The sequence below is a fragment of the Rhinolophus hipposideros genome, assembly GCF_964194185.1.
Source record: "Rhinolophus hipposideros genome assembly, chromosome: 19".
Classification (NCBI taxonomy): domain Eukaryota; kingdom Metazoa; phylum Chordata; class Mammalia; order Chiroptera; family Rhinolophidae; genus Rhinolophus; species Rhinolophus hipposideros.
In genome coordinates, this window is record NC_138065.1 from 43,741,941 (window position 1) to 43,764,861 (window position 22,921).

The 22,921-nt window shown below is 34.8% G+C and overlaps 1 protein-coding gene across 3 annotated transcripts in view; it reads left to right on the forward strand.

Annotated features, from left to right (window-relative positions):
* ACBD6 (acyl-CoA binding domain containing 6) overlaps positions 1–22,921 on the forward strand; it is a 146,741-nt gene that overhangs the window by 52,105 nt on the left and 71,715 nt on the right. For 2 of the 3 annotated variants that reach the window (XM_081025864.1, XM_081025865.1), the window contains exons 4-5: positions 1,234–1,316; positions 12,069–12,174. The exons of the other annotated variant lie outside the window; for it this stretch is intronic. In XM_081025864.1, coding sequence (XP_080881990.1) covers positions 1,234–1,316; positions 12,069–12,174 — 189 coding nt within the window. The remainder of the gene's footprint in view (positions 1–1,233; positions 1,317–12,068; positions 12,175–22,921) is intronic. 3 annotated transcript variants of the gene reach the window in all.

Consider the following 22,921-nt stretch of genomic DNA (forward strand, 5'->3'; position numbering starts at 1 on the left):
AGGATTGAGATAATTAGGTGTTCTGTTTGTTTGCTTCATGGATTCGAGGATCCAGTTCTTTCCATAGGTTTGGGAAGTTCTCGTCAACTATTTGTTTGAATAGGCTCTCTAGCCCCTTCTCCCTCTCTCCTCCTTCTAGTATAGCCATTATGCTTATATTTCTCTTTCTGATGGAGTCAGATAGTTATTGCAGAGCTATTTCATTTCTTTTAACTCTCAAGTCTCTTCTCCCATCTGCGTCTTTCCCAGATTTCTATCTTTGATATCACTAATTCTTTCCTCCGTTTGGTCAGCTCTATTTCCTAAGCTCGTTGTTTTATTCTTCAACTCTTTTATTGAGTTCTCGTCTGCTGAATTTCTTTTTTTTTAAATTTCAGTGTCTTTGGTAAAGCATTTATTTTGTTCATTAATTTTATGTCTGAGTTTATTAAACTGCCTATCTGAGTTTTCTTGCATCTTGTTGAATGTTTTCAAAACTGTAATCTTTAACTTTTTGTCATTTAAGTCACTTAGTTCCTTGTCTTTATTTTCTGGACTTTAGATGTGGGCTTTTGCAGATATTGCAATTTAATCCTTTCAGGAAATAATAACATCCAAGTTCACTACTTCCACATTATCTGTTTGGGAAAGATCTTATTTCTAAATTTAGTCTTAATCTTGTGCTTTTTGAGAATGTTGAGGGGCAGAGCCTATTGAATACTTGATTTTGGAAAGTGTTTCCTTAACAGTTTGCTTTTTTTTTCTTTTATTTTAGATCTCAACCTCCTTTCCTCTCTCCCTTCTGCCTTCTCTCCTTTCTTCTTGTCAACTAAACATTTTTATTTTTCCTTGTAGTAGAATTTGAAGTTTTACTACAGTTTAGTTTCTTTCTTCTTTTGGAACTTTAATTTTGTTAATCTAGATACGATTTTCCTGATCACATTCTAGTGTGGTATTTATATTTTCCACAGTGAACAGCTAACATCATAAAATCTGCTAGGGGAATGGCTTTTAGGTGGCTCCAGGAGGCAGTAGTGGAATGATCTTACCTTGCTAGTGGGTAGTCATTCCACTGCTATGATGAGCTGAGAGTCCTCTTGCCTTTTTGATACCACCTTGAAACTGTTACTAGGGCCTTGGAAATGGTGAGTGTTCAAACCTTTAGTATTCCTTATCAAAATAGTATTTTGTAACTGGTTTAAATACACACTGCTTTAATCTATGTGTCTCTTTTCCATCTTTTTTCCCCTATAGTTACCAGAGAAGAAAGGAAAAGAAGCCAATACTGGTTTTGGTGGGCCAGTTGTTAGTTCTCTCTATCATGAAGAAATCATCAGGTAATTTTCTCTTCTGGACTTTGATAAGAGGGGTATTTATATATTTATATATATATATGTGTGTGTGTGTGTATATATGTATATGTTTGTGTATCTACATTTATAATGCTGAAAACTTCCATTTGTGAAGCATTTTTTCTTAACATGAAACTGATTTGGTAGTATCTCTAGTAAGATAACAAATGGCAGAAAATAATTTTTTAGTTGTATAATCTTTGAAATCAATATGTCTGAATCAGTGCCAGATAGTAACCCTTTCCACCATATAAGTACTTGGTAGGGCAAGATTTTATCTCAGATATTCTAAAGCTATGGATTTTTATTGTTAATTTTCTTCAAAATACCATCTTTTTTTTAAAGATTTGAATTTTTATAGTTTATTCTAGGTACAAATTAAAAATTATTTTAGAATGTAAAACGGTACACTATGGAAAATATTGTGGAGGTTCCTCAAAAAATTAAACAAAGAATTACTATGGGATCTAGCAATTCTGCTTCTCGTTCTATATCCCAAAAAATGAAAGCTGAATGTCAAAGAATATTTGCAGACCCATGTTCGTAGCAGCACTATTCATAATAGCCAAGAGGTGAAAGCCACCCAAATGTCCATTGACAGGTGAATGGCTGTCAATGTGGTATATTATAAGAGTATGATTCAGCCTTAAAAATGAAGGAAATTTTGAAGCATAGAACATGGATGAACTGAACCTTCAGGACATTATGGTAAGTGAAATAAGCCAGTCGCAAAACGATAAATACTGTATGATTCCACGTACATGAGATATCGAGAATAGTCGAATTTAAAGAAACAGAAAGTAGAATGGAGGTTGTCAGGAGGGAGTGGGAAATGGGGAGTTATTTAATGGGTATAGAGTTTTAGTTTTGCAACATGAAAAGGATTCTGGAGAATGGTTGCACAGCAATGTGAATATACTTAACACTAGTGAAATGTACATTTAGAAATGGTTAAGATGGTAATTTTTATGTTATGCATGTTTTTACCACAATTTAAAGACATTTAAAGTTGTTTTGTATAATTTAACAAAGGTCTTAAATTTTGTATGTTATGTATAAAATTTCTTGGATTTTCTTTCAGCACTGTGTTTGTGTAAATCAGGAAAAGGATTCTAGCCTGCTTTAAGTCATGTGACACATTTTTCTAAGTTTACTTTACACATAAAAACAAGAAATAGGAATCTCTGATGCTCCTACCCTTTTTGAGATATCTGAATTTTTCTTACTCATCAAAATGATACAAATGAACTGTAATTTTCAAGTGGAAAATTGGGATTACCCAAATTTATTGAAGGGAAATATCTGTTTTAACAGAGTGAAGAGGAAATTGTACCAAAAATGTATGCTTCACTCTTACAGAAGAGTTTGTTGGTATTATCCACCACATAAAGAAGTGGTGATAACTCCCAGGTAGCATTCTAGGAGGAAGGTTATTGATACCACTATGAAATAAAAACCTTTAAAAGCTCATAGTTTCCAGTTCATAACCAGTTAGTTAATACTAGGGGTCCTGTCTTCAATCTAGTTGCATAGGAAGCGCACCATTTTTACTTAGATTAAATGTTTATTTGGCATGAGATGGGGGAAGGGTGCTGGAAAATTGAGGGGAATAAAGATACCCTTTAACACTGCTACTGGCCTGGAGTACATTTGCCACCTGATTCCTTTTAGGGTCCCTGAGAATTCTGAGGAGTCCATACAGTTTCGAGGAAACAAAGTTTAGAAAGTATTTTTAGAGTTTAATTAGCCTTCCCCTCAGCTCTTATATATTCAGAAAGTGTTTGGGGGTTCTTCTTATAATTTGTGTAGTCCATCTTAAGTCTTCTAAAAAAAATGGTGTCTTAAAACCTTAACCCTAGTAGTCAGAGTTTATTCTTTGTTCAATCAAGTCATTTTTCCACATAGTAAGTGGTGGGGAGGTTAGTCATTCCTTCTGTTTTCCCATAGTCCTTCGTTCACGCTTTATTTTTAAATAGCATTTATCATGTTATACCGCATTGAAGTAGATTTAAAAAACAAAAAATCGTTACTCTTTTCAGTAAACTTTTAGTTTGTGGAGATCCAGGATCGTATTTTATGCGTCTCTGTATGCTCACTCTCTGAGGAAGTTCCCAGAACTTAGGAGGATCTAGTAGGAGCGCCAGAGGTTGGGAGTGTGCACGGCTGCTTCCCTAAGGAGCTGATGGCTTAGCGGTATTGCTCACGTACAGTTATCCTAGTAGCCCTATCGTACAGCAGAGAGTGCTGGTTTGGTTTTCCTGTGATTCTCACATCCTCACGTCTTTTCCTAAGCAACTACAAAAATGTATAGGCTATTTTACTTTCCTAGTTAGATACATAAATTGAGATCGTTTCTTGAGTTTGCTTTTTTAAAATCACTATACATACTTTCTAACAATATGAGTCACTTTTCTGTAAGTAATAGTGATCTTTATTTTTGTGTGCCAATTTCCTTAAGGGCCCCCAGACTCTAATTTTTCAAAATGGCATGCTGAATACAGTTTCTTTTGAAATGTCCAGGGACCTAACTGATCACACTGCCTCTACAGAAGACAAAACAAAACACACGTACTCCAGGTGAAGTGAGAGTAGATGTCTGGATAATTGGAATATTCCTAAGATAGAGTTAAACTATATTGGAAGAGTTAACCTACCTGCTTAAACTCCATTCAATTCTTAAAAAAGTGACTTAGATATTTAGAATTTTGATCATGAGAAACAGAACAAAATAATATCACTTACTTTCATAAAGTAGAGGTTTTAATTTAACTCAGCACACATTTATGATGAATCTGTGAAACAAAACATTTTGGATATTTGTGCTTCTCAGCTTCTTCACCTTTGAATAGTATGTTCGCCATATTTTTGACAGCTACATGTATATTTAATAAACATTATTGGTTAATCGAGTGAAATACGAACATCCGCTATAGGCAAAACTGGTTAGTCTTGGCCTTATTTCATTAAGTCGTCTACATATTAGTGTTCTTAAAATAATAAATAAATAAATGTTAGTGTTCTTATGATATGATCTAAACCTTTGTATTCTGGAAAGTATTTTAAAATATAAAACAGTAAGAAACATGAATGTGGGAGAGCCACAGAAAGCCTTTTAACTATTACAAACAGTCATCTGTTAGGACAGCAGATCAGAAATTACAGCAACGAGTCATTTTCTTATATTAGAAAATTTGTTTTATAATTGAGCAGAATTCCAGCATAACAAACTAGATCATGATAAAAATTACTCTATTCTGAAATTTTGTATTACTCCATTCTGAAATTTTGTATTACTCCAGTGAAGGAGCAGCTATTTGTAGAAGTTTATGCAATCAAATTTTGCTTACACTTTGGTGAAATAAAGTATCTGGTGGTTTATTTTTCCAAGAGAAATTTGTGCTTTAACTGAAGCTAATTGCAGTTTCCTGGCAGAATTATGTTCAACTGAGGTGAAAGTAACAGTAGGTTTTAGAGTTTTAGAAATATTAAATGGTAAACTTAAATGAAAGGAAAAGTGTTCTTCTATAGAACCACTGTTTTTAAAAATCACATAAAAATGTATTTTTAAGGTCTGTTTTAGAAACTTCAGTATGTAAACCTCTCATTCTTTTCCTCACATTTGTAAAGATCAGGAAAACCAGTATCTTTTACACCCCTTTTTATAAGGCTCGAGCACAATTGCTATGGCAGCTTTCCTAACTGATGTGCGCCATAGGTGATAAGTTAAGGACCCATTTTAGTTTTACTGTAAAAGTTTTTAAGTTAAGGGCCACTGGGGCCAATTCTGAGCTTACCCTCTGCCTGCTTTGATTCTGACCTTTATTTCCACTCTGTCACAGAAAGTGACACTATAGTGTCATAGGTACAGATCTGTATGTTAATATTCCAGGGCCCTGACACCAGTTTCTCCTTCGGAAGCTAGTTAATTGTCCTCTAGTGTAATGGAGAGGATATAGTGTGAGGTAATTAAGTACAAAAAATTATGGAGCCAAAGTTCTGGCATTCAAGTGTTAGTTCTACCACTTATTAGCTCTGTGACCTTGGACAAGTTGCTTATCTGTAAAATGGGGGTAACTTTTGCAGATGGCACATGTGTGGGTATAGGAATACACACACACAGTCATCCTAGAACAGTATCTGGCACAAAATAAGTTACTCTGTCACTGTTAACTTTTATTAGTATTGTTACTCCCCACAGTTGAGACCTAGGACAAAAGGCAGAAACTAAAATCACACGTTAGTCTGATTATAGAATTAGGTAGAGACTATTTGTTTTTGCAGAAGAAAATGGAAAACAGAGAAGGGAGAGCCAGTGCTGTTAAGATCTGTGTTTGGAACTATAGAAGCAAGAGAGTAAGAAATCTTGTAACTCACAGATAGTTACTCTACTGTCGAGATCTGAGATTCGTTGTGCTTCATTTATACTGCAGACAGGCAAATAAAGCTCTGGTTAATAAGAATAGGGCTTTGCAAAGAGTCAATTGGTGCTGTACTACACAGACTGACTCACTCAACAAGAAATCACTTTTGGTGATTTGTATACTTAGAAGGTTTTATCTAGCAGTTGGCACATAAATTGAGAATTAGGGCAAGAATTAAAAATACAATAAATGAAGCGTGTACATATCCATCTCATCCTACAGTAAGATTTTTATCGCCCCTGTTATATTTTGTAGTTTGATGCTATGTAATCTATCAGAATTTTATTAATCCCACTTACACAGGCAGCCATCTGGACCTTCTCTGAGCAAGAGGAGACCAGTATACAACTAAAATGATTGATGGGCTCTGGAATTGATTAGTTGTTCTGCGAGACAAATGAACTGTTTTGGCAGAAAATACCAGAGGTCACTGCCGTGGTCAGACACAAAAGCCTGTAGAATTTTAAATAGATTCTTTCATCATTGACTTATAAAGTTAAAAATTTTAAACAATAATGGATTTGAAAATATTTTAGAAATATTTTATTGGCTACTCTCTAGTACTGATTATAAAACAGAAGAATATAAGTATAAAAAGCTAGAACGAAAGTGATTATTTTATGCTTTAATATTGTATTTTTGGTGAAAATAGAACTGGAATGAAAGTAGCATAAAAGCTACACAAAATTGTACTCTAAAATTTTCCTGAAAGGGGTGTAATTGGAGCAAAAGACTACAACAGGTATTATTTTATTGTAAGGGATTTATAAAATCAAGTGGTATAAAATTCCATTTAGTTATTTATTCAAAGCTTCACACTGATTGAGAGAAACCTGTTTTTAACAAATCTGTATAGGACTCTGAGGCTTCAATAGTATGTGTTATACATAGTTTGTATCTTAACAATTGAATATTTGGATTTTTATGCTTCAATAGTCTAAGTCATTCTGGGATATTACTGTCCCATTAACACCACTCATTGCCCTTAGCACCAAAAAGATTATCCTGCTTCCTTCCATCTGTTTGGCTGGTAATGGTGAAATCTTTCCCTATTTCCCTGTGTTGTCCATGATCAACATTGTGTTAACACTTTGGCGATAGGTGATAAATTGGATGACATATGTCTTGTTACATTCTGGTTATTCTTTGAGGACTACACAAGTGTGGATAGGCAAGTGGGAAACTCCCCCTTGAGAATCTGACTGCTCAGAATGAACTTGAGTTATGGATTTATTCAGCCTGTAAAACCTCAGCTGGCATAAATAATTGAGAAAGCAAAGGTTTGTCTGTGGAGCATACCTCAGGGACTCATGGCTCCCTTCCTCCTCTCTACCTCCCTTTCTTATGAAAATGATCCCAGTTGCACTCCTAGATAATAACACACCAAGCAATTAAAAGCCATGGGTGGCTGGAGAGAGGAGAAAAGGTTTAGTTAATGAGCTTTTCCTCTTCCAGTGCCCATGAGAGTCTCAGGAATGACAAGGCGATTAAAGCAAAGAGATAATTATAGATTATGTGAAAATGGGTCCCTTGGGACAAGTGGGTCTTGACATAAACAGTAACTGTTGTAAGAGTCTCTTGGCTCTCATATTTACCCGTTTCTTACGAGCTTTATTTAGCTCTGGTGTCCTCAGTGGCATGGTGCCAACTAAGCATATAGGCAAATTCACCAGTTTGCATATCAACAGCCCCTTTTGAACAAGAGGTCACTAATGAACTAAAACCATCATTTTCTCTCCCTCTTCTTTCTTTTTTCATCCCCCTCTTCCTTTCTTCTACTTGATTCTCTCATTTCTGTCTACCCTTTTAACCTTTCTCTACTCTCATTCTTATATGCTTATCTGTATGTAGTACTTGTGAAATGCTAGGCATTTACCCTTGTTTGCAAAGGTGTGCGGGTGTGTTTGTGTGTGTGTGTGTGTGTGTGTGTGTGTGTGTGTGTGTAAAGATGCATATAGTTATGGGTATGTCGTTCCTAGGACTCTATGTCTCATTGGTCTACTCTTTCTATCATCCCCTAACATATCAGAAATTCTATTTCTTCAGGTTCCAAAGCAATCCCCATTATTCTACTTTCCATTATCACCATCATGCGTCGGCACTTTCATTACCACTCTTAAACAATCATCATCTTTTGGCCAGGACAGTTTGAGAACTGGATTCCTCACTTCCTGTGCTGTCTCTTCCCCAGATTTATAATTCAGATCTCTTCGTATTACTCCCCCACTTAAAGCCTTTTAATGATTTCCCATAGCACTTAGGGTAAAATTGTAAAATCCTTAAGATGTCTTCCAGAGCTCCTCATCATCTCATCTAATGCCCATTTCCTCCTCCCCACTGTCCCTTTGTTCACTCTGCCCCAACCACATCAGCTTATTCTTATTTTCTTGAAGGTCAAATTAATATTTGTTAGATGAGTTGATTGACAGTGTTATATAAGGATATATGAGAAATGACCTCAGCTTACACCATATGCTAAAACCTTTAATAATAATGTCAGCTAACATTTATTGACCACTTCCTGTATGCTAATAATTATACTCCATATGTTATGTATATTATTTCACTTAATCTTCATAATGATCCTGTGAGATGTAGATACTATTAATATCCCTATTTTACAGATGAGGAAACTGACACTCAGCGAGGTTAGATTACTTGCCCAAGGTCACATGGTTAGTAACTGCTCTTAATTGCTAAACTATAGTGCTCCTGAAATGTTTGAAGAATCACTGTAATCTCAAATTAATGAAATTGAATTTGATAATTATTATAGTAATACAGTAAATTATCTTCAGTTTAAATTTTTAAATTAAATTCCTTTTCCATTTAGTGTTTTTCCAGATGTGCTTTACTGGTAAAATTAGAGACTGTAGTCTTTTACTTATCAATAAACCAATGATGTTTTCTTTGGATTAATTGTTTTTACTGATTTTAGACTTACCTCAATGGTTGAGAATGTAACTCAGCTCTGCAGAGCCTGTTAGCCAAGGGGTTCTATGGATTTTTTTCTGATGTGGCCACTGGTTTTGCAAGAATTTATCAGAACTGAACTGTTTTTTCTTACATGCATTTGAAGTATCAGAAATTTTCAACCAACTTTTCTTAGAGTTAAGCAGGTTTTAAAAGGTGAAAATACATTTTCAATGACTGGTGTCTCTATAAATCATGGCTAAATAACTTTTCCAGTATAACGAGTTATCAACAAGAATACCCGGGACACAGATCTTTCCTTTGTTGTTGCTTTCTTGAGAAAAGGTATGTTAACAGCATATTAACAACATAAATAAGATAATAAATAGAACTTCTTATTTGAGGCTTTTAGAATTTTCTAGTCCTAGAACTAGGTACACTACATATATAAAACCCAGCCTGAAAATAGTTATTACTTGGTGCAAGAAGATGTTGCCATTACCACACAACGGGCATGGGGGAAACTAACTGGTTGTTCTTTACCTGAAACCAATCGCAGACCTAGTAGCATTCTGAGAGGGAGGATTGTGACTCAGTGTATATGAATTCGTTCAACCATTGTTCACTTGTCCATTTGGTACTGTGTATTTTGCACCTACCCTATTGCTTCATTGACTCTAAAGCACCGTTGGTTTTAGAACACCATTATTTAGAACTCATACCCCTTTAGAGGTCTTTGTGTGCTCCCAAGCCCCGCAAGTATACATCCTTTGGTCTGAGGAATTAGTGGCATTTGTTTATACGAGTATTGTGTAGATACTGGCTTACTCTTCTTTGTGTTTTCATTCGTGCAGTAAATCATTCTTTATTGTCTCTTTACTGGAATACTGTTTTATATCTGATTGCTCGTTGTTTGATAAATACATGAATTGATTTGAAATATTTATTGAATGTATCTATTAAATAGTTAGGTATCTGAGCTAGTCCCATAAATGTTTTTGTGTTTTTTTTAATTCTGTGAGGGAGATGAAATAGTAGCTAGGTAGACTTCAAGTGGCCTGCCATGAAACCTAACTATATGAAATATTCTTACAATAAGAAAACGCAATCTTTTGTCGAAAGTGGTGCAGATAGCATTTTGGGGAACGGGCAAGAATCTGTCCTTCCTGTGATTAACGAAAGATGACCATCCTTAAACACCACCTCCCTTTTCTATAAGGGTGTGTTCTCATATTGCAGAAGAATTCAAAGGAAGCCAGTAATTTTTTTTCCTTCAGATATATCAAGGTATTTCTGTCGATTTCAGAAAAGTTGGAGTAGTCTAAAAAGAGACCTCTGTGTTGTGCTAGGGATAATGTGAGACCTCCCTGAGGGTGGCAGCACAAGCATAACTCATCCTCATCCATAGAGGATGGATATGATCAACTTATCACTCACCTTCAGCAAAGAGAGGGAGAAAGATAACTGGGTGAGAATCATAAGAAAGGAAGATAAAGAGTAGACGTAGAAGGACACTAACATTTATTAAGGCTCTACTATATTTGAAAAATATAGTAGAATTCAAAAGTTGAATTCATTTGCATATGTTGTTTTGTTTAAGTATGGACATAGAGGGAAAGATTGCCTATGGAAGACTATTAACGGAAATGTAGAGGGAAAAAGAGAATCTGATTTGTATGCTGTGTTAGGCGGCAAGAAAGGAAATGGGGAAAGCTGTTGCTCCAGATGTGTCCATTTTGGCCACTAGGTGGCGACATTGTATTAGGACAGCTTGGTTGCTGTCCGGTGAGATAGTCAAGCTTGGAGTATGACCAGATAACTGTAACAAACACCTAAGCCCAGGAGTATCACTTACTTGATTTTTTTGTGTTTATAGTAGTCACTCAACTTTGTAGCACATTTGTGGTGAGTTTATTGAGTTTCTTTTTGGTGTTTACATTGTATACTCTACCCTGAAGTAGTTTATAGAAATACCTCTATGTGCCTGTCCTATTTAGCAATGATAAGCACATATTCAGATGAAAAAGTACCCCCTGCCCTCCAAGAAATTCATATGCCAAATCAGAATAATTGCTATAAGAAACATATTGAAGATATATTAGGCAAAATAAAAAGTTAAATATGTTTGTACTGTGTTTATTCTTTTATTGCTTATGGCATAGATATACATGCACATTTGGGATTCAGAAGAGGGACCACTCAGACCCTCTCATCTATGAATACCCTTCTTACACATTACTGGTGCTTTAATTTCTGATAATGGAAGCTACGGCCTTGGATATTATAAAACACACTAGCTGTAATTTTTGGAACTCAAATTGCATTCTTATATTCCTGTCCAGAAAATGCAGTCCACATACAGAACCTTTTCGTTGTTAATATTCCAAATTACTTATCTTTTTTAGAATCTCTTTGAAGCTACTACCCCCACCCCACCCACCCCCACACACACAACACACACATACCAGAAAAATGAACATGCATTTACACAGATAATTCTGTATCCTATATTAGAAAAGTCACAGACTTCATGTTAAGAACTGCTTTAGATTCTGGAATAGACTACAGCTAACTAGTCAAGATATAGTTTGATATAACAGAAAACGTACTATATACAAACAATTGATCTGAATGACTAGTTCTCCTTTTGATGAATGTGGTGCCATTTGGCAGGTCATATATTCATTCTCTCCTTAACTATGTCTTTATCTGTGAAGTGAAGTTGTTGGATAACAGTAAGTTAATTTAGTATCTTGATATACTTAGAATAGTGCCGGGTACATAGTACACTTCCCAGTTTTTGTTTCAAGTCTTTCGGTTATCTCATGAAGGATTTCTGAATTTTGTGATGCTCTAATTATCTTTCCCTTAAGAAAATTACTTAATTTTCTTAAGAAAATTACTTGCTAATTATCTTTCCCTTAAAATTACTTTATACAGATACACTAAAGAATATATTTTAAACTTGGGTAACAGTCAACTTATTCTGTTGGCCTGTAAGACAGTAGTACACTGTTTTCTGATCTTTGGATACTTCTGTACAGACAGCAGTAAATGACCTTCCTGCTACAGTGCTACAATTGAAAATTCTGAGTCAGAGGAAATATGTGCCTGTCAGTGTGTAAAAGTAACTGGAGAGAGAAAGAGTACCAAGAAAATCAACTCGAGATGTTATATTAGTACCTGTGTACCTTGTTGAAGCAATGAAGCTTTTTCCTATCATTATAATTGCTAAGAACTTGAGTCTTTTCAGAGGTCTGATGTTTTATTCTTATGGAAAACGCATTCTTGTTCATGTAAAATGCTTTATAAAGTTTGTCAGCAGCAAACAGGTCGGGTTAAAAAAGATGTAACTTTTATGTATTACCTAGTAACACAAACACTTTATTTTTATTCTAATTAGGGAAGAAGACAAAAATATATTTGATTACTGCAGGGAAAACAACATTGACCATATAACCAAAGTCATCAAATCGAAAAATGTGGATGTGAACATGAAAGATGAAGAGGTATGAAGCGCATGCCCTGTTCGTTATTTTTTTATGCTTTGTCGTTCTTCCCCCATGCTTTTTTCTAAATGGCAAGCCCATGAACTACAACTCCAAGTACAGTATGGTTAAGAGTATAGCAGAAGGTCTAAATGAGACAGTGGCCCCAGCTGAGATACTTTCTGCGTGTATATCCATCATATTTCTGTCTACAAATTTCTGTCCATGTTGTAGAAGTTACTGGGTGAAACATGCAGCACTCAGGTAACTTCTGTTTGTTCATGATAAAGGGAGAGATGATTGACATGAGTGAAATCTACAGGTAATATAAAAATATTTATAATTGGTTTTAGTGTCTTCTGTCATTATATCTGAAACAGGTGTATCGTCCTTTGCTCAATAAATGTATATCTAGACAGCGGTGTCAGAATTTTGGTAAATCCAGTCATTTAAATGTGGATCCGCTATTTAAAGGGATCCTATACTACATTATTTTGTAAAATATGTTAGTTCTTAAATTTGTTTTGTGAATAAAAGTGTTCATATATTGAGCTTAAATTGTCCCCGAATTGTAGTGTAAAAAGGAGCAAAATTTACTAATTCACTTTTAATCATTTTTCTCATTCTTTGGTAATGCAGTGAAAGCTGATTGAAATGCCCAAAAGATGGCAGTTGTTAGGAAGAAGACACGCGGTGATCATTGAGAATGTGTAGAGTAGATAAATAATCAACTTATGTATTAATTGAGGGCTCTCTATAGAGGTTAGCCCTTAATATTATCTCACTTTTACGCACCATCTTTTCCTGTAACATATTGTCAATGACAGATGGAACGGAAAATGTAAGACTATAATTCCACAGTAAGGGGGGACCAGTAATATTGTTTGTTCTCCCCTGAGGAAAGAAACAAACAGCCAAGAAAGATGTAGCTAGAGAAAAGTAGAAGCCAGATTGTGAAATAGTAAAACTAGGTCTTTTGATTCCAACTAGGGGTCTTTTTTTTGCTTTTTAGGATCAGAATACTTTGTTTTCTTTTTCTTTTTTTTCAGTATATCAGGCATGAGTGCTTCCCTTGATTTTATTTTCATTTCTCATTTTTGTGCTTGTGAGTTAAGATTTTTATGAAATTAATACATGTAGATAGTTCAAAGAAAATCAAATAATGCTATACAAGTATGTCTTATAACAATAATACAAAAAACCATTCCCTTACCTACATCTTTCTCACGTTTGATTCTTATCCCCTTAAGGCAAAAACTTTCAATTCTTTTAGTTGTTTCTTTTTCAATTTAACCTACATAAGTCTTAATAATGTACTTGTATCTCTTGAGTTTCCAACTTTAGACATTATTGATTTTCTTCTATGTTATATCAGGATTTAGCTGTTTTACTCATCTTACCCTCTCTCTCTCCTCACCCGCTAACATATTTATATCACAACTTTTAGTTTCAGCTTTCTGATTGAATCTCTGTTGAATCAATGATTATGATAATATAATTAATTACAATATAGTTAATCATGTAATAGAATTAATTATGTGACTGTAATTATTATGGTTATCTAAATATTGTTCATTGCTGAGCTATGGACTATACTATGTATATTAGCTTTGGCTGTAGCTAAAAACAACCCCAAATTTCAGTGGTTAACAAAATACGCATTGTTCATATTTCACACGGATTTTGATCACTTGAGACTCGGCTGGGTGCTGCTAGCCTAGTTTGGGGTCAGTTTGTCTTGATTTTGTGTATCTTCTCATTGTGAGATACAGTCTCAGTAGGTAGACACTGTCTGGGGCAGAAACTAAAGGGAGACAGAACCAGACCCCACAAACACGTTATAGCTTTTGCCTGGATGTGGCATGTGTCACATTTACTCACATTCCTTTGGCCAAAACCAGTCACGAGGCCAAGTCCCAGGTCAGTACAGTAGGAAGTCTGCTCTGATTAGAGAGAAGTCAGGCAAGGGAATGAATAATTACATGGTTATGGATAATGTAATCTACATAGCATAGCAAACATTTGGTTTCTCTTAAGGTTAATAATTGCCTCCCTTTTTTGGTTTTATATTTTCTTAGTCTTCTATGTTTCTCTCATTAATTCTTTCCTCAGATTGCCCAACAGAGGTCTTCTCAGTGCAGTCAAACACATCGGGTGATCAATCCCATATTTTTTTTAGTGGTATCCCTTCTGGAACTCCTGTTTTCTTCTTCATCTCTTATCTGGGCTGGTTGCTTTCCAGGCCTGTGCATAGACGTCATCCTGGGATTACACTTAACAACTGTCCTGGAAATTCTCTTCCCTTCTTTCCTAGATTCTTCTGCTTTATGGATCCCAGGTCTTCATCTTTTATTGTTTATTTCCCAATTTTGATGGAGTATCTACTCCAGTAGCTCCCCCTTTTATTTACTTCTTGGTTTTGGTGGAGCATTTCCTCCAGTAGCTGCCTGAGAAAGGTAAATGTTTTGAGGTCTTCCTTGATGAAATTGTTTCCATCACAGTTGTTGGCATATTTCACATGCTCAGAAAAGTTGACGAATTAATGAGAATTGAATGAATGAATAAGTAGAAGCAGTGTAGTAAGTATAATGGTGATGAGCTGGACTGCATGGGTTCAAGTGTTAGCACTGTCATTACCTAGGCATATGACGTCTGTCAAGTTTCTTCTCTGTCTCAGTTTCCTAATGTGTAAAATGGGGATAATAATACCTGTGTCAGGGTTGTTTTGAGGATTAAGCGACTTAATAAATATAAAGCATTTATACAGTACCTGGCACACACATAGTAAGCACTCAATAAGTTTTAGCTGTCTTGATTGTTCTTAATGAATAATATGAAGCAAGTAAGATAATATAATGAAGAAATGAATAAGCCACTTACCTCTTTTTTTAACTTACTTTTTTTGAGGGCAGTTTTAGGTTTACAATAAAATTGAGAAGCAGTACTGAGAGTTCCCATGTATCCCCATCACCTGCACGTGTACAGCTTCTCGTTACTAACATTATTCACCGAAATGGTACATGTTTTTACCAAGGATGAACCTACATTGAGACACCATAATCACCCAAAGTCCCTAGTTTACTTTGAGGTTCTTTCTATGGGTTTGGACAAATGTATAAAAATAGTACTAAAAACCAAATCCACACATGACCTTTGCAAAGATTGTTGGACAGCAGTGATAGGGATAAGCAAAATGTCTAGAACACAAATAGCTTACGCTAAATAACATGATTGTTTTGTGAAACTAAAAGGAACCCTTGTAAAATGTGTTGCTTCGGGCATCCAGTTGCTTTGATATAGTGCGTTTCCGGGCCCTCCAGGTTGTTGACCAGGCGGCACCTTCCCGCCAGCCTGCCAGAACATTGTGTTTCCATGAACAGATGAAGTGCTTACACATTCATAGACTGAGACGCCAGGAATTCAGTTGGGTTCTCTCATTGCTCCAAGCAGATTTCTGCCTTCTCAGCCATGACCACTCAGGCTGGGCTTTGAATACTGATGGTAAGCTCTTTTGTTATTAATCAGGGATTTGTATGAATTAATTTAAGAACATAAGGGAGATGGGAGCTTAAAATTAGAATTAAACTTAACGTCCTAAATAAGGTAAATGGTACTGCTTCACGATATTTAAAGCTCTGGCAAATAAAACAGCTTGGTAAGCCTTGACGATGGACTAAAAGTATATACCCTCAAAGTGCAGTTGCTAGCTAAATACTTTTTGAACTCCTTTATCAGAAAAAAGACTCTTCCCCAACTATAAGGTGGGTAACAATCACAGTTTTGAAAGGACATCCAGTTCTTCTTTGTGTTGACTATGTTATGTATGAACTTGAGATATTTCTCTACTGATTGCTTAGGATTCTTTGGGATAGGGTAGGACTTTATTTAAAATGTTTATCTAGCAGGTTCAACCCAATTTCAGTCTTGCCCTTAGATGACTAACAATTACATTTATTGCACTTAAAATTTTCTATGAGTACAAAAAGAAATTTACTTATAGTCATAAAATAAGCTACATTTGCATCTCCACATATTTAAAATAAACACAATTATTGTATTGCCTGAAATGCATATATTTGGATCTATAACTGTCATAGCATATGAACACACACACGTGTGTATATATGTATATATGTATATGTGTATGCACATGTGTGTATACACATATACATATATACACATATATATGATTCCTTTTAAGTAAAATATTGATATTCCATAATGAAATTATTTTGTTACGCATAACTGTAGTCCCTGATATATATCTTTATTCAAGTTGTAATTACTACTAATAGAGTACGACATATATTCCTAATTTGAGAAAATTACATGGTATTTCCTACTGATATAGTAATTAGGACACTGTCTATATTTTTTCTATATTAATGGAAAAACGTTTTATAGTTATGCTTACTAGTCAGGAAGCTGTCTTTATATCAAATGTTTTAAGGTCCAAGTTTATAGCATCATGGTGTTATATGTACTCATTTTTTAAATTTAAATTACCACTTTTATTACGTTTTTTAACCATTTGCAGAAATGTTTAGAAATTGAGATAATATGAAGAGAAATGTAAAGGAGAAAATCTAAAAGCCTATTAAGTTTTTTAAATGGTTCAGTTTTTATCAAGCCACATTAATATAGCTGCCCACATGTGCCAAATGTTTATGGTTTTTCCAAAAAAAAAAAAATCTTTTAAGGAGAAGGAATGATTTAAATAATTTGTAAAGTATATTTAAAATATGATCAGAGTATTTCTTTTTTTTTCTTATCAGTCATCAGACACAAATTATGTCTTTGTAATTCTTGTCACACACATTTCTCAAGTCAGTGCCATATACAATAGACACTAAATACATGCTTATTGATGATATTTAAATAGTATTTTAAATCTTTACATAATTTAAATTTGTTTTAGGACAAATGTAGCGATATAATAATATTTGAACAAAATAGATGACATTATTCCAATGCAAGCTGTCTATCATCGTTCCCCCCAAAAGCATTCATGCAAGTACAGTTCTTTGGTTTTCTATAGATTCTCATCTAATGCACTTCCCAATTCCTCGTGTTGGGCTATGTCTCTAGTTAAGTTCTTTCCTTTCTACCTTTGTGAAGGTACAATTATTACACCATTTTCACATGTGTTTACTGATCCTTTCGAATATTTTCAAGGAGGTCAACTTTCTCTTGATTTCATTTCTTTCCCTTCTTGCTTTGTTTTCAATCTTTGGCTCATATCAGAATACAATTTACATGCTTTTGTCTTGACAAACTGTTACAAAATCTGGCAAAACTGTTACTATTAACCTAACAAAGAATCAAAAGATTTAAGAGGCAGAGTCAGTAGAGTAAGACTAAATTTATGCTTTCATTTAAGATTTGAGGAAGGAAGAAGAAAACGAATCCTCTTAAATAACTTTTTACATTTGATTATATGTTATTTTGGTTGTATTGTTGATGAAAATATTATTTTGAAGGACCTTTGTTTATTCACACTAATAATTGAGAAATGTCAAATTATGCTCATTTGCATTAATGCAGTGACCACCATTTAAAAATCAAGCCTATGTAATACTCATACTTTACATCAGAAACTCATATTTAATACAAAATTAGACAATAGTGAAAGTAATTAAAATCTTATGAGCTTTGGAAACTTACTTTTTTAATGTGGTAAAATACACATAGCATAAACTTACCATTTTAATCATTTTTAAGTATATAGTTCTATGGCACTAAATTCATTCACATTGTTGTGCAACCATCACCACCGTTCACCTCCAGAATTTTCATCTTCTCCAACTGAGACTCTGCACTCATTAAACACTAACTCCTCATTCCCCACCCCTTCCTCCAGCTCCTGGCAGCCACCATTCTACTTTCTATATCCATGAATGTGAATATCTCATGTAAGTGGAATCTTACAATACTTGTCTTTTTGTGACTGGCTTATTTCACTTAGCACAATGTCTTAAAAGGTCATCCATGTTATAGCATGTGTCAGAATTTCCTTCCTTTTTAAAGCTGAATACTATCCATTATATGTATACTGCATTTTGTTTATCCAAATATCCATCATGGACACTTAAGTTGCTTTCGTATTTTGGCTATTGTGAATAATGCTGCTGTGAACATGGGTGTACTCATTTTTGTTTGATTTTTTAACATTTTATTATGAAAAATTTTCAGCATACAGAAAAGTTGAAAGAATTTTACAGTGACTGTCTATATCCCTACCACCTAGATTCTACCACTAATATTTTACTATGCTTGTTTCATCAATATCTGTCCATCTCTTTATTCATCCATCAGTCTATCTTATTTTTTGATGCATTTTTGATGATCAAGGTATTTTGCTGGCAAAAATACTTCTAAATGTTTCAGCATGCGTATCATTAACTAAAAGTCAGCATTTGGTTTTTCTTTGAAGATAACATATATGATGAAATGCCCAAATCTTAACTGCACATTTGATTAATTTTGACAAATGCGTATACCTGTGTAACAGAAACTCCTATCAACATATAAACCTTATTGTCACCCCAGAAAGTTCCTCATGCTCCTTCCCAGGTGGTTCTTTCTCCTATTCTACAAAGGTAACCACTGTCCTGATAATTTTTCTACTGTAGATTGATTTTGCCTTTTGTAGAACTTTGTATAAATGGAATCATAGGATGTACTTTTGTGTAAGGCTTCCTTAGCGTAATGTTTCTGAGATTCATCCATGTTGTTGTATAGGTCAGTATTTCTATTATATTGCTGAGCAATGTCCCATCGTATGAATATGTCATTATTTATGACATTATTTATGACCCAGGTGTCTTATGAAGGACACCTGGGCTGTTTTCAGGGCACCTTATTATTGCTGTTATTAGTTTACACAGGATAAAGTGATGTTTCCCTTGCTTATTCCTTCACTCTTAAGTCACTACCATTATGGTTTAGTAAATGCTTGCGAAGGGATTTTTTAAAATTCCCTGGTAACTCAGTAACACCATTTTTTCCTACCTTAGATCTTAGCCAGTGAAAAAGTTCAAGTAGTTGCTTATTTTAAACGTGTATCACGCCAGGTCATAAGGTAGTTCTATTCTCAATGTTTTGAGGAACCCCCATACTGTTTTCCACAGTGGCTACTCTGTACACTTGAAACTAATAAAAAAAAATGTGTATTGTGCATATTGGTTTGTGGTTTTCTTCTTTTTTTTTTTAAGATTTTATTGGGGAAGGGGAACAGGACTTTATTGGGGAACAGTGTGTACTTCCAGGCCTTTTTTCCAAGTCAAGTTGTTGTCCTTTCAATCTTAGTTGTGGAGGGCGCAGCTCAGTTCCAGGTCCAGTTGCCGTTTTCTACTTGCAGGGGGTCTAACCGGCAACCTTGTGGTTGAGAGGACGCACTCCAACCAACTGAGCCACCCGGGAGCTCAGTGGCAGCTCAGCTCAAGGTGCCGTGTTCAATCTTAGTTGCAGGGGGCGGAGCCCACCATCTCTTGCGGGACTTGAGGAATTGAACCTTGTGATTGAGAGCCCACTGGCCCATGTGGGAATCGAACCGGCAGCCTTCGGAGTTAAAGAGCATGGAGCTCTAACCGCCTGAGCCACCGGGACGGCCCTGTGGTTTTCTTTTTAATGCTGGTAAATAAATTATTCCACAGGGAGCTACTGCTTCCATGCTAGGCACATCTTGAGATCTTAAACTGCCTCCCAACCCTATCCCTATCCTCAAGTTTTTCAAACAACATCATGGTTCACTCTGAGGGAGGAAGTGGAAGTAGGAGGCGTTGTGTAGTTTCCAGTGGTTGTAGGTGGGGAGTTCTCACTTAGCCAGCAGTGGCAGCAGCGAAGGACAGAAGACAGGGATAGGAGAGAGGAGACAGTCATCACAGGTTATGGATGGTTCACGTCAGCCTCTACTGCACTTGTAAATTGAAACTCAATTTTTTTTGCAGAAAAATTCAAATCGACCTGTTTGCAATATTTCATTTGCTAATTAGACAGTACTGCACCATACCATCTTTGATGGAATGGCAAAGTGACAACTCGTACAAATTTAAACATACCACCTTTGCCATGTTTTTGTCTACTCTATGCATGGTGTACATGCTTTGTAACTGTTCTCAAAATACCGGAAGAACACCAAGACTTGTTTTATCATAGAGTCTCATGTTTAATTTGTGATATCCCAGAGAAAATCTAATTTAATAACAACAAAAAAATCTGCATGATTTAAGGAGAAGTAACTAAGGATATCAAAGAAGCATTTAAAATATTAAAACCCACTCTGTATTTTCCAGAAGGTATGAAAGTAATACTACTTAATAGGTTCGCTGCCACCCTGCACTTTCAAAGCACTTAGAGTCATTCATCTGTCTGAGGTGGGACAGTATTAGCACCTTGGTTAATAGATGAGAACTTTTTTCCCCCTGTGTTTTACTGTATTTGAATTCCAGAATTTATCCAGAACTGTCCAAACAGTGCTTGTGGTCTTTTGATGGCCTAACAAGGATTCCTTTTAATAATGACTTTCTCCCCTTATCTCCTGAATACTTCAGGGATATTTTTTTTGAAAGAGTTGTTAAAAGTAGATACAAAGAATTATCAGCTTTTGTGGTAGCAGTAAAAATAAATTTAAACTGAAAATTTGTAAGAGATGATATTCATAGAGGATACATAAAACAATTATATATAAAAATAGCTGAAATACCTCATAAATTTGGATAAAGTCTTTAAGCAGATAAAGCCTTAATGGGCACCTAATAATCATGGTTTCCCTTTCCACAAAGATAAAGGAAAGAAACCATGGGTGTTTATTTCCTGCTTTTGTCGTAAATGGTTACAAGGATAGCATCTCTGCAAATTACTGGTTATATTATTATTTGAACTAATAATCTTAAATTAGACCACGTTTATGTATGGCAATTTTGTAATTTGAAGAAGTAAAGTCGTATTCGGACACCTGCATATATGCTGGTCTTTGTTCAATTAAACACACATTTTGAAGGTAAAAATTCCAAAGCCTGATTTATTTTATCTATGCTTATTTACAAGTATGTTTAATCCTGTTCTTGTTTTTGAGCTTCTTAATACTGGATAAAAATATTAGGGAGTCTTAATGTAGATATCTCCAGCACTTCTACAGAAAGTCATTGTCAGAGAAATCTTTCTAATTCAAGGTTAATTAGTGTACCATTAAAATAATGTGTTACAAAAATTAATTACATTGCAGGTCAAGCAATGTGTTAAAAAGCATAGTGTAAATGTCTGAGAGCCCATCATCCTCCTTGAAACATTGCTATACGGGTGCCACCCTTCTGGAAAATATATCCAAAGTGAAAATCACTACTGAGGTCCAGTCAGAGGTGTTTCCCCTAAAGTAAATTTTTGGCACCACTATATGGGAAATTTAAAATACAACTCCCATTAACAGTAAAATGTGTTGCTTGTCTGCTTTCTTATTGAAACACCTAAGGACTTATATTTTAATATTAATTGATGTAGCCCTATTGGGTTAAACCTAAGGAAAAATCAGGAACCTAGTGAAGAAGTAGAAATTATCTATACATCTTGTGGTAAAAGTACTAGATACATTATGTTTTCCTACTTAACTATTAGGTAGTTCTGGTAGGTGTCCGGTGTAAGTAGATCACACATCATTTTAATTATGTAGTAATTCTTGTCATTAGTTTAACTTAATAGCCATAAAATGTACACTAAAAGTTAGAACTAAAAAAATGATAGAGTTTGAAATTTCATCTGACTCTTTTAATGTAAAAGCTGTGAAACAGTTACATTGAACTATAGAATATTTTATGCATTGATATTTGTTCTGAGAGTCTTATTAGCATATCTAATTATTCATGTGGAGAGTTTGAAATTAGTGCCCTGGTAATAGCAGGCCAGTACACATTAGAGTTACAGACATTTTAACACAGGAAACGCTGTTCTCTACGCAACTGTTATGTTTTCCTTGGCTTTTTGAGTTGTCTCCATTTTTAAAAATTCTTAGTGGGCTCTGAACAAAATCGTTTTGCTACTACAACAAATTGTGAATGATTTGCCCGTGTTTTTTTTGAATTTACTGCTCCCCTTCTTTTTTGAATTTTGTGAAAGCCTATTGGAAAACATATTCACTGGTAAATAAAAATAAATTGAGCAGTGAAAGAAAAAGAAAAGAACAATTTGTAAGGAAGAAGTTGTCTTTGTTTTTTTGTTTATTTGTTTCAAGCCTATCTCCTGGTTTAATTAATTGAACTAATAGGTGGTTGAAGAGAGCCTGAGAGATAGAGTACAAGTGGGCTTAGAAAAGCTTTCTTGAAAGATGCTTTTTACTTTAAAGCCGTTTTTGTCCCAGCTTATATATCTACTTAAATCTTTTCTAAAATGACATAAAGCAGGGATTTCAACTTAATGTGGAAAAACATTCCATTCCTTAAAAATGACAACATCATTACCACCCTCGAAAACTAGCGTTAAGCCAAACATAACTTATTTCTTTAGAAAAGCCTTAGCTTTGGGGGTTTTGTTTATTCACTGGACCAAGTAGGCTTCTTTCAATAACTAAAGCAAGATTTTCTGGCAGTGGAGAATAGAATTAACTCATTGGTAGTAACTGTGAGTTTTGGTAGAAAACGGTTAACTTAAATTTCCCATATTTAGTACCTTGTCTAACAGTTTATCATCTATTCTATTTTACAAGTAGCTTTCAGTCAACGTTTAAAAACAGACACCAAGTAGACTGTCCTAGTGTTTTTGAGATATTTCAGAGTGT